This window comes from Rhipicephalus microplus, chromosome 1 (genome assembly GCF_043290135.1).
Source record: "Rhipicephalus microplus isolate Deutch F79 chromosome 1, USDA_Rmic, whole genome shotgun sequence".
Lineage (NCBI taxonomy): Eukaryota > Metazoa > Arthropoda > Arachnida > Ixodida > Ixodidae > Rhipicephalus > Rhipicephalus microplus.
Genome location: NC_134700.1, coordinates 111,134,479 through 111,147,146, shown reverse-complemented (window position 1 = coordinate 111,147,146; position 12,668 = coordinate 111,134,479). Strand labels below are relative to the sequence as shown.

At 46.8% G+C, this 12,668-nt stretch overlaps 1 protein-coding gene across 1 annotated transcript in view; it reads right to left on the bottom strand.

Moving 5' to 3' along the window:
- Positions 1 to 670: 670 nt before the first annotated feature.
- ATP6AP2 (ATPase H(+)-transporting accessory protein 2) overlaps positions 671 to 12,668 on the bottom strand; it is a 56,865-nt gene continuing 44,867 nt past the window's right edge. Inside the window, exon 8 of the mRNA XM_037429486.2 lies at positions 671 to 3,504. Coding sequence (XP_037285383.1) covers positions 3,241 to 3,504 — 264 coding nt within the window. The 3' untranslated portion in view covers positions 671 to 3,240. The remainder of the gene's footprint in view (positions 3,505 to 12,668) is intronic.

The window sequence follows — 12,668 nt, the reverse complement described above, 5'->3', positions numbered from 1 at the left end:
ATGCTTTCCAACACCAGCAATGCAACGAGCTTGTCCGTAAAACACCTAGCCACACAATATCAGTATTAGGGTACCCACATGAACCACGGGATGAATTTTTGTGTGTGCTTAATCTGACAGGAGGCGATAGACATTCACCAATCTTCATTTGCCATGGCTTAGCGTACTTCACCCGTTTCTCACAGAAAATAGTACTTGTACTTTATATTTAGTGGCTACCTGCTTTTAACTACGCACCATGCGGCGTGCAGATAGAATGACTGTCAATTTATTTTCAGTCTCTTTGGGTCTGTTCTTGTTGAAGGTTGCCTTTCGTGAACCTTTTTAGGAGCCCTTCACAAATTTTGGTAGCCTTAGGGAATACGAAAGTCGAAAGGTCATTCATACTCTGGGCCCCTCATCTGTATACAAGTTCTAGGTACTTGATGTATATGTAACTACGAAAACTGGAACTGAATATGCCTTTTTTTAACCGTTTTAACCGTGCAAAGCCTTAAGGGCCTTGCTTCCATTCAAATCGTTAACAAGGCTAATACAAGTGCACTTTCTCGAGATAAAGAGCGGTATCCATAAGCCAGTGGCGAGCAGTGCATATTGGTGAACTTTACTATGTATGGAAGATTCTAGCTTTCAGAATCCACTCACATGCTATCAAGCGACACAGAACAGAAACAATATAACTTAAATTTTTATTGGACAGCCATTTACAATGCCACAAACACGTGAGCAACACAATCCCCTCCCACACATGGAATGTAGTATACAGGCTTGTCGCACAAGCTGGGCTCCCGAGGACATCCGCAAAGTCTTTGGTTCACACAGTCATTTTGCAACTACCACCAGCTATTCTGAAGTAAAAGAGTGTTTAGCATGCTGCTTGGGCTGCTAAATCAAGACACAGCAAAGAAAAAAACAAGCTTTAAAATATATCAAGCAGACAACTTATGCATTTATTGAAGATGGCAGTGAGTAGTCGATACATAACTTTCTTGTGATGTCACTCACAGGTTCTCACCACTGGATAGCGAAGACGGCCGACAGCGTAAATTTGTATCACATTTGAGGATGTCAGTGCATGGTTCGCTCCCCACTTTTTTTTTGTGTGTGCTCTCGCCGCATTCCTTTGTTCACCAGCTGTGCCAACGGACAGCACAAAGATTGGAGGGGGCCTCAGCACTAATCTGATGCCCCCGTTTCTTACCATGCGCGTTCAAGCAAGAGTTTACGCAGCATCTCAACTAACTGGTACCCGAAGCTGGCTACCACAGTGACATCAATGCAAGTTATGTATAGAGATGTCACAATTTATCGACCTGCATGCAGCTATGCCTCGCTGTCACATCCACACAATTGCAAATTACAATATTGATCAAGCTGCTGCCGTCGATTCGTACATTTGTATTGAGCATCATAACTACTATATTGACGACTAGATGCACTTACCTAAGTTGTGTTGAATCGGACAACCACTCATGAAAGGTTTATCCCACTAGAATTGAAGCCGTGAAAAGCGCATAAATTCAAGTAAACACTGCAAATGCAGCATTATGAACACTGCAGCAAACTTTTCAAATTCACGATAGAAGCACTGAGAGGTTTCGACATGCAAGCAGGTATGTATGTACACTTAGGGCGACTGCTGAAGACTGGGCAAAGAACAGAGCCAGAACAATAATGTGTCGTTTTTGTCCACACACAACAAGACGATCGAGAACTTTCACTGCAAGAACCACATGATTCATCTCTATTTACATTTCATTTCATGAGTGAAATAAAAAAAACTAACACTAAACTCTAATCTACACTATCTACACTCCATTGACATATCGAAAAGATTTTTACTAGAGCAAAAACATTAAACTGATAGCTTACATAGTAACCCGCACTAGACTAATAGATATATATATAGGCATGATTTGAACAAAAAGCCATGTCTGGTGGTTTATCTGCAGCGATCTGTGAAATGAAGAACAATCCACATTAATTATACAGTAAACTGCCAAAAATGTGCTCTTGTAGAATAGGAGAAGAAATGAAGTTATAGAAACCAACAATTCATGCCTCACATATGCGTATAATAAGTTGACTTACAAAGCTACATTACTATCCTGGACAGAAAAGTCAATGCACAAATAATATTGCAAAGAATATATACCATCAGGGAGCCTCTTTTACCTCCTACACCCTGTGCACTCATGTTTCCGGTGCACTTCGCTACACCCAATGAAACACGAAAACAGTTGCAATAAAACACAAAACATGACACATCGCAATTTTCAACACCTTAACTGTCAGGTCTTCCACATTAAGAAGTGGTAAGACAAAAGAAACTTGGCTATTGCTTCAAAAAAAATACGTAAAAAAACGCTGTACGAAGAAGAAAGCACACCATGAGCCGCTTGTAGTGCCGAGAGAATCGTCGATAACCTGACAACATGTTATACATCCTCCGTGCTAACATTGTATGCCTGAAAACATCATCGGTCATAGCCAAAGAAAAAGGCCAAATCATAAATCATCTTGCTGCCAGATGAAAAAGTGACAACTTGAATACTAGTATATCATTACAATGTAATTTACAACTTCGCACAGGGCAGATAGTATAGGTTGACTAAGGGCTCCAAAGACATATTCCCTCCATTTCACTTTCTCCCCATTCCAGAGCAGCAAGGAAAGTACTTGCCTCTTTACTTCACACATATTCTTTCACTCCAATGCAGCCAACAGAGCTGCCATCAACCTTATCCTTGATACAATACAGTTTTTGTATTCACTTCAGTGTAACGCACCTTATATAAGGTTTCATCATATGAGAGTTGATGCCATTCACATTTCCAGCAAAAAACCTATCACGCCCCAGTATGCAATGTTGTAACACTGTTCCTTGTGCTCTATGTACATCAGTCAAGCACACTTCATATCAATTCCATAGCTTTTTCATGAAATAAATATAACATAGAAATTACCCCAATGCATTCTTCATTTCTTTTTTCAGCAAGTCATTCCTTGCCATTGTTCAAGACTCTTTAATTAGAGAAAGAGTTTGGGAGCCCTTAGCCTACCTTGACCTAACATACATGAAGATCGCCCTTCCCCCCATCTCTTGATGTCCGAACAGAATGTGCAAAAACTGGGCAATAACACCAAGACTTGGAAAAACCTAATATTTCTAGAGTCCAACCCTTGCTGCCAAGAAACCCACTTCCTCACAAGTTCGCGCAAGCAGTGCTGACAGCATAACTAGTCCCTCTTCATTCGCTGCGTCGTCATGCGGTAAATGATGGAGTCTCGGCCAGGGTCCATGAACCACAGGCCTACCGAAATGCCAAACAGGGCTAGTGCCAAGAGTAGCAGCACGAAGCCAATCAGCACAAAGGCCACGTGCGCCTCGTGGTCCCACGGAGTTGCCAAGTTCCAGCTGCCGCCATCTTTGAGGGCAGCAGGGGCAGCCACCTTGACAGCGGGCGATGTGGGTGGTTCAGCGTTCTGTTGTGCCTCATTCTCCTGTGTATTGACAGAATTTATAAATGTAAGGCATCGCTAACGGGAGACCTATGCATAGGTTCAACACCTATTTCTTACGACCAGGAGAACTAGGCCATGCTAGGCATAGTCTTAGCAACAGGACCCCTAAGCATAGGTCTCCTGTTGCTAGGCATATGTCCGACCGCCTGCGCCCGACCACTTTAGGCTGTAGTAAAAAAAAAAGGCATAGCACAATAGAAGACATGCATATATGGTCGTTACACTCACAAGTGGCATATTACAAGGTGAACTTAAAAATGACAGCATATCCACGGGGCGAATGATGGAGAGTGGGCCGAAGCTGCGTCCGCACGTCGCTCCTGCACCGATTCGGCTTCCTGCTCTCGTACTGCAGAGTCCTCACTGCACTATTGCCCATTGTGCAGCTTCACGTTTCACTTTGGCCTCTCACGCCCGCACGTGGGGGTCACTTCTTCGAGCGTGAGTCCCTGCCGCCTTGCGCGCACGCCGATAGGCAGCCTTGTCTATCCCCCGCCACTAAGCCTCTGAATGCGCGTGCGCCAGGAACGGCACTTTTACTGTACTATAGAGCGCCCCCTAGCATATGGCACCAACACACTTTCGTAGTCGTGCAATCATCTCTCTCCTTCCGTACAGACGTCAGTCCTGTTTTCATAAAACTCACCTTATATTAATTATCTCTTTACAAGTAACACCCTTTAGTATCGTACCACTTGTATTTTTCAGCGTATAAGCATTCGTTATATAGTACAAGTACTACTATCTATGGCCGGTTCAAGAACTAACGAGAGGCGGTTCCGCACAACAAACACGAGGGACACACAAGCCACGCCATAAGGAGCTTCACCACCAAAAAACGAAAGTGCCTACACATGTTAGCATTTGTATTATGAGAACCAAATGCTATCGATACAGCTCGCAAAAGACAAAAAAAACTAGATTGTTGGAACAATGCACAGTGTACACCATGATCATAAAAGTCATGGTGTATGATCCTCAATAATTCAAAGTATGCCAAAATGTCTTAAATACACAAGACAACACCGTGAAGCCATATGCGCATATTAGCACTGAAGAAATTAAACCAGAAGAGCAGTGTACCATGGTACACCAGTAACAACCTGAAGCAAAGATTTTGCTGATGCCCCGTCAGTAGCCTCTGAACATCCATTATTTCTAAGTCATGAACTAAAGCAATTATCAAGTAAAACTACACTAATTGAGTATAATTCACATACTCGAGTACACAGGTATGGTCAAGGGTCACAGTATTCTTATTACTGACATCTGGAGCATTGAACATTTTTAAAACAGTACCAAGCTTTATTATTCATACTTATGCAAGACATGCGTCTACAACACCTTGCAGTTACAGGCAGACAAAGTACCACAATGAAAGAACACCAAGCGTTTCAGCTATATATGTTTAGGTACAGTAAAACTTATTTGGAGCATACCTGCCAGAAGTTTAGTGCCGACAATCAATAAATTTAAAGTTGGAGAACCTCCCACAGAGCTCCATGTACAGTATGTTGACTGACTATTATACAGTATGTTGACTCTACAAACCCAAGCTCAAATATCTGTCTGCTCCCATATGCCGCTTCTCTCACAAAGCAGATAAACGTGACGCCATGGTAAATATTATTACAACTACAATGGACTCTTTAGAGCTGTTACGGTTGAGGTTTCGCGTATATCGTAGATAGAAAATTATCTCACCACGAAGTGGTGCACGCTCAATAACAACCCAAGCATTCAGATGAGATGGTTAAGACAAGAAGCTGAAACGTGCCCACCAGCAATGCCGCAATGAGACTTTGTGCAAGCTGGACTAATTTTCCCTCTTTTGTTTGTTTACCAAATCACAGACAAAAATTTTCGCTTTAGCATATGCTAGTACACCGTCGTGCACTATAGAACGAAGTCTTGATGTGACAATGCGGCAGTTGTTAGCTATTGAGTCTGCGAACAAGGTCCTGCAAAGTAAGCGAGTAGTTGCGCAGCATGTTATGGCAGCCTATTACAGGGGCCCTGCAACACTTTTTGAGCATGGTCAGAAAATGCTGCCGATCGGTAGTAGAGGCTCCCGACAACACGCGAGCCAAATATTATAGCGCAGCACGCGGCCTGGAATTCACAAGAAATTATCACAGTCAGCTAAAAATTGCTTTCTCTTCTCTCGATAAATCACCCAATATGCCCGAAAATCACAGGTAGCAAGCCCATTTATCAGCCATTGCCTGATTTGAACATGGCGCTCGCTCGTTAGATCGCCGCGGGAGGCCGCTACTTGTCTATACGTGCGTGCACGATCATACTAAAAAAGCCGCGCATTCAAAGAAAAAAAAGTGCTCAAGGTGACGAGGCGTGCATGACGCTTCTCTATGGCCCTGCCATACCTCCCTGCTTAGCTTCCAGCCCTTTCATCGGGACGAGAGAAGAGAGAATGTGATTGCAGCATGTGTAAAATCTTTGTAACTCTCCTCATACTGGACGGATGCTTGAAATTTTTGCGGCGTTTCATTGGTGAGGCAATAAGCTCTACCAGTGAATTCATTCCATGGTTACTTTGAAAAAGTGTTTCAGGGCCCCTTTAAGGGAGACACGGGTTGTGGAGACCAAAAAGTTGCAAAAAAACTCTTCTTTCTTTATTGCGTTTTCGAAATCTACAGCTACTAGTGCACTTATATCGATATTTCATGCCTATAATATCAATATTTTAGCCGCTAAGGCCCTTTACTAGGCGCTTTCTAGATAAATCAGAGCCGAATCGACGCTGAAATTGCACATTTTCCGTGACACGCCCCTGCCCTTTCAGCGCGGCTTTCTTGGTCTCTTACGAGAGAGCCGTCTTCCACCTTCAAATTCCTGCCAGAATGGGTCCAATTCAACCATTGGCAGCTTGTCAAAAGAGCGGCAAAAATAAGTATCAGAGCGCCTTCCTATTCGCTACTTCGCGCACAGGACTTGAGCTTGCCTCCCTATTGGTGAAGGCTCCTGGCTTCATCTGCTCCGGGTATTGAGGCGCAAGAGCACTACTTTGCACCAGTGTCAGTGTCACAGAACGAGCGCTCAAAAAAAGAGCGCCGCCAACTACTCGCGACGAAACCCGGAGTGACGCCGCGAGGTCAACGATACAAAAAAAAAACATCCAGACTCCCCGGGCGCGACTCTCTCCTTCGGAAGCGTAGATTCGCCGACGAACCTCCTCACCCGACAACGGCGGCCGAGCAAGCACTCGAACTTTCTAGATGGAAAGGGGCGTGGTGAGGCCGGGTTGAGTCATCCATCGCGGACGGCCTTCGAGCCATCTCACCCTCTCCCCATCCTTTGCTGTGTATCGCGCCGACGAAATGACGAGAACTTTCTGGAATCTCGCGCGGAAGGTATTTATTTAATGGAGCAGCTGAGGTGAGAGATCAGGAGAAGACGGAAGTTAGCGCCAGAGCGCGTAGGGATTCCACCGTGTAATCGGCGAAGGTTTTGTCCGTAGGGACAAAGCAGGAGAAGAGGAAGATTTCCACCTGAGGGGTGACGACTCGAGCTACAGGCAAGAGTGTGTGTTTACCGCTATCGAGCGAAGACGCGTGGCAACAGCTGCGTGTGTGAAGCCGACGTGTTTCCGGCGAAGAAGTTTGAAGCTTGGAGAGTGGCCAATTAAAGACGCGAGGTTTCCTGGAAGAGAAACTTCGAGGGCAGCGGAACGACGACAACGCTGGACTTTGAGTGAGTGATTCTCGGAAGAGTATCATCCAGACTTTTGTTCCAAGAACTTTGGACTGAATAGGTTTCCTATCTCTTTAGTCTTTAAGTGTCTTGGTTGTTCAATGCATGCGACTGCATTGTAGTGCGTATTGTTGTCTGTGTCCGTTGTTTCGAGTGTGGCTGATTGTACTTTGTAGTACGTTGTTTGATTGGTGACATATTGTACTCAACTATTGTGGAGTGTGCATACTTATGTATTATTTTCGATCTGCCATTATTGAGAATGTAATTTTGTTTGTTTATCAACTCTCGGCTCTGACTTGTTCTTTACGCCACAGCCGGCGTCCGCTGGCGCGCCAAAAAGGACCACTTCCACGCTTTCGTGGTGCGGTTCGGGGGGCCGATACTTCGGCCCTTGGAATTAGCCCGGCGATCGCCTCCCGAATTAACAGGACCGGTGTGACAATTAATCTGGCGTCCGCGACAGGACCTTTTGGTGCACAGTGTGTCCAAAGTAGTGAGAAAGAGCCTCGAGTTGTTGATAGTGCTATCGGAATGATTTTGTGTGTTGCTCAGTGTTCTCGTTAACGAGTGCAGGAGAGTGTTCCGATAGACTGATTTAGGCAGATATTTTTTGCACGCAGCAAGGTATTATTTGCGAGACACAATGGATCTCGAAAAGTTAGTCGCTCTTGGTGAGAAGATGGGTCTTTCTGGCGCCGAACTACGGAAATGGGTAAGCCAGAAGGAGAAAAAGGCGGTGGAGAGAGAGAGGTTGGCAGGTGAAAGAGCCAAGGAAGAAAAAGCAGCAGAGTTGGAACGAGAGAGATTGGCAGCTGAGAGGGCCAAGGAATAAAAAGCAGCTGAGTTGGAGAGAGAAAGGCTGGCAGCTGAGAGAGCGAAGGAAGAAAGAGAGCAACAATTGAAGTTGGAGCTGGAGAGAGAAAAGTTGGCAGCCGAAAGGTCGAGAGAAGAAAGAGAGGCAAAGGAGTGACAGCTGAGAGAAGAAAGAGAGCAGCAATTAAAGTTGGAGTTGGAGAGAGAAAGACTGGCAGCTGAGAGGGCAAAAGAAGAAAGAGAGGAAAGGGAACGGCAGCACGAGATAGAACTCGAGCGGCTCTGTTTGCAACAGCGAAGTGAAACTCCGGTCCAAGCTAGAGTTGAAAGCAGCGAACGAGAGGACCATGGCTTCTGCTTGAACCCAAGCAAGCTGCTCCTAGCGTTTGATGAAAGGAAGGACGACCTTGACGCGTACCTTCACCGATTTGAGACGATTTCAAGGAGCCAGAATTGGCCGGAACATCAATGGGCAACTGTTTTGAGTACTTGCTTGAGTGGTGAAGCGCTCAGTGTGTACGGTAGGCTGACGCCGACCGATGCAGCCAACTATGCAAAGGTGAAAACTGCTTTGCTGAAGCGATTTAGATTTACTGTGGAAGGATTCCGGGACAGATTTCGGACAGGAAAGCCAGCTGATGGTGAGACGGCTACGCAGTATGCGGCCCGACTTTGACATTATTGCGACAGATGGATTGAATTTTCAGGGACAGCGCAGGAGTACGATGAGCTTAGAGAGCTTCAAATTAGAAAACAATTTCTTACTAGTTGCCACCCAAGCCTGTCGCTGTACTTGAAAGAGAGGAAGGCTGAGTCACTTGGAGGCATGTTCGAATTTGCTGATCAATTCTTGGAAGCGCAAGGTGGAAGTAATTTGGCCAGGGTCAAGAAGGAGTGTCCTGAAGATTCGAAGAAATCGGCTCCCGAAGAAAAGAAGCGTGCACCGGAGAGCATTCCGCGATGCTTTCTGTGTAACCGAGTGGGTCACCGTGCTAAAAACTGCCGAACTAACTTCACGAGCCCCATGGTTGTAAAATGTTTCAAGTGTGGTCAGACTAGGCACAAAGCACACGCATGTCGAAACAGAGCGAGTCTAACTCACCAGGTATCCTGTGTGCTAGCAGCACCGAAATCCGATGATAATGCCATCACCGACGGATTTGTAGAGTTGAAAAATGGGGAGAAAATCCATATTGTGGGTGCTGTAATGACAAAACAGCCAACCGGTGTTTCAAAGGGAATGCCAACGTTGCCTAGAAAAGTTGCGGACAAAAAGATTGCGGTGTTAGGAGATACCGGCAGCTCCACTGTTATTGTGCGTAAAAATTTGGTATGGGAAAGTGAGTTAACAGGCAAAACGAAACCGGTTTGCTTAATTGACCGTACGGTTCGGATGCTTCCCGAAGCAGAAACTGAGCTTGAAACCCCGTACTTCAGCAGGAAGGTTACTGCTTTATGCATGACGACCCCCCTGTACGACCTTGTCATCGGAAACATCGACAGGGCACGAGGACCGAATGATCCGGAATGTTTGGGAGAAGACCCTAAGATAGAGCCCTCGCCAACCCAGCGACCACGAGATACAGTGGAGGAGCAGCCCGTGACGGATCTCACTAGAGCCCAAGGTGAAGCCGCGGCGCAAGAGACAGTGAATGAGAAAATGATCGTGTTGAATGAGTTCACGGGCCGGGCAACTGGACTTACGTCGGCACGACCTCAACCGACCGACAGTGTAAAGGAGACGGAGTTGGCCAGCCAGGCCAAATGTCGGGACGTGAACAAGCGGGTGAATAACCGGGCAGGATCGGTTGAGCGTCATGACCCGTTTGCAGTGTCGGAAGTGACAATGATGGCTGAGACGCCGCCTCAGATACCGTCGTTGGAAGGGGCTCGCCGGAACAAAACGAGCAAAAACAATAAGAAGAGATCGAGCGAGCACCGCAAGAAAGGACGCAAGCGCCGTTCGAAATGCACAAGATAAGTGTTGAGGTTGAACCGGAATGTGTTGGACAGTGCTATATGTTAAGTAATGTGGTTGTTGTCCTGTGTCACAAGTGTCGAAGTGCTTGTGCTGTGACGTGATGTATAGTATTGTACAGTTGTTGTAATGAGAGAACTTTGTACATTTGTATTGTTTGGAATATGTGATGGAGTGTTGCATTCATGTACCTGTGGCTATATTTCATGTGTTGTGGAATTGAATTATTACAATGTACAGTTGTATTGAGTGATCTATTGTGAGTGTGAAGTGTCATGAGCGACGGATTGTGTTACAGTCTGTGAGTGTGTGTGGTGACTGTTCGCGCTCGTTTGTGTGGTTTTGAATATTATGAGATAATATTCTTAAAGTGGGGGGCAGTGTCACAGAACGAGCGCTCAAAAAGAGCGCGCTGCCAACTCCTCGCGACAAAACGCCAGAGTGACGCCGCGAGGTCAACGATAAAAATAAAATAAAACAAACATCCAGACTCCCCGGGCGCGACTCTTTCCCTCGGAAGCCTAGATTCGCCGACGAACCTCCTCACCCCACAACGGCGGCCGAGCAAGCACTCGAACTTTCTAGATGGAAAGGGGCGTGGTGAAGCCGGGTTGAGTCATCCATCGCGGACGGCCTTCGAGCCGTCTCGCCCTCTCCCCAGCTTTCGCTGCGTATCGCGCCGACGAAATGACGAGAACTTTCTGGAATCTCGCGCGGAAGGTATTCAATGGAGCAGCCGAGGTGAGAGATCAGGAGAAGAGGGAAGTTAGCACCAGAGCGCGTAGGGATTCCGCCGTGTAGTCGGTGAAGGTTTTGTCCGTAGGGACAAAGCAGGAGAAGATGGAAGTTAGCACCAGAGCGCATAGGGATTCCGCCGTGTAGTCGGCGAAGGTTTTGTCCACAGGGACAAAGCAGGAGAAGACGGAAGTTAGCGCCAGAGCACGTAGGGATTCTGCCGCGTAGTCGGCGAAGGTTTTGTCCGTGGAGACAAAGCAGGAGAAGAAGATGATTTCCACCTGAGGGGTGACGACTCGAGCTACAGGCAAGCGTGTGTGTTTACCGCTATCGAGCGAAGACGCGTAGCAACAGCTGCGTGTGTGAAGCCGACGTGTTTACGGCGAAGAACTTTGAAGCTTGGAGAGTGGCCAATTGAAGACGCGAGGTTTCCTGGAAGAGAAACTTCGGGGCAGCGGAACGGCAACAACACTGGACTTTGAGTGAGTGATTCTCGGAAGAGTATCATCCAGACTTTTGTTCCAAGAACTTTGGACTGAAGAGGTTTCCTATCTCTTTAGTCTTGAAGTGTCTTGGTTGTTCAGTGCATGCGACTGCATTGTAGTGCGTATTGTTGTCTGTGTCCGTTGTTTCGAGTGTGGCTGATTGTACTTTGTAGTACGTTGTTTGATTGGTGACATATTGTGCCCAACTATTGTGGAGTGTGCATACTTATGTATTGTTTTCGATCTGCCATTATTGAGAATTTAATTTTGTTTGTTTATCAACTCTCGGCTCTGACTTGTTCTTTGGGCCACAGCCGGCATCCGCTGGCGCGCCAAAAAGGACCGCTTCTAAATTGTCCACGCTTTCGCGGTGCGGTTCGGGGGCCCGATACTTCGGCCCTTGGAATTAGCCCGGAAATCGCCTCCCGAATTAACGGAACCGGTGTGACAGTCAGCGGAGAAGTTTCACGATGTCAAATCCTGAGCGCAAATTCCGCACGCGGCACAAGTTTGGTGCGAGAAAAGTGCGAAGGACGCTAGTAGCGAATTTCAAGAAGTGCTCCGTGATACAGCAAAACCCGTGAGACGCTACACTCTCCCCGTCCCATGGCAAAGTCGTCGACGCTACCACGGAAGGCCTAGCTACCGCATCAGTTGTCACAGAGCCTGTGCAAAGTCAGTCATCCGCAGAGCCTTCGAGCAGCGGTCGCGTGCGTCTAGATACTATCTATCGGCAACAATCTGACTTGAAAGAGGAGCGAGCTAAAGCCGAAGATAAGTTATCGGAGTTGTTGTCCGCTGCAGCGATGGAGCGGAAACGCCCATTCGTGGTTGACGGTGCCGACGAAGCAGTTCGGCCGCCTGATGGAACCACGTTGACAATTATAGATTTAGACATAGTGAACAGCACTTTGTTGGCATTTGCAAAGTGCAAAGCATGCAACAGAGAACTGCAGATTGTCCGCGACGACTGGGAATTAGGACTCGCCGTGAAGTTGCGTTTTGTGTGTTCGACCTGTGGTGAGACTGCGTCGTTGTGGAGCTCGCCGCACGTATGTAGCAATGAGCGCATGAAACCTTTTGCTGTGAACGTTTTGGCCGCACATGCCATGCAGGCAACGGGGAACAGACAGACTGCGCTGAATGATGTGTTCTCGTTGATGGGCATCAGCCATCAGGGTCTTCACACAAAAACGTGGCAACACTACATGAAGACGAAAGTGGAAACCGCAGTCGATTGTGTTGCACGCAATTTGACGAGCGACTGCGCGCGGTCGGTTCGCGAACTTTACGCCGAACTTAATATAGGCCACATGGGAAACATCACGGTGTCGTTTGATGGGTCATGGATGAGTCGCGGTCATTCGTCGCATATCGGTCTCGGCACCGTCATAGAATTGTTCAGCGGGCTGGGGCTT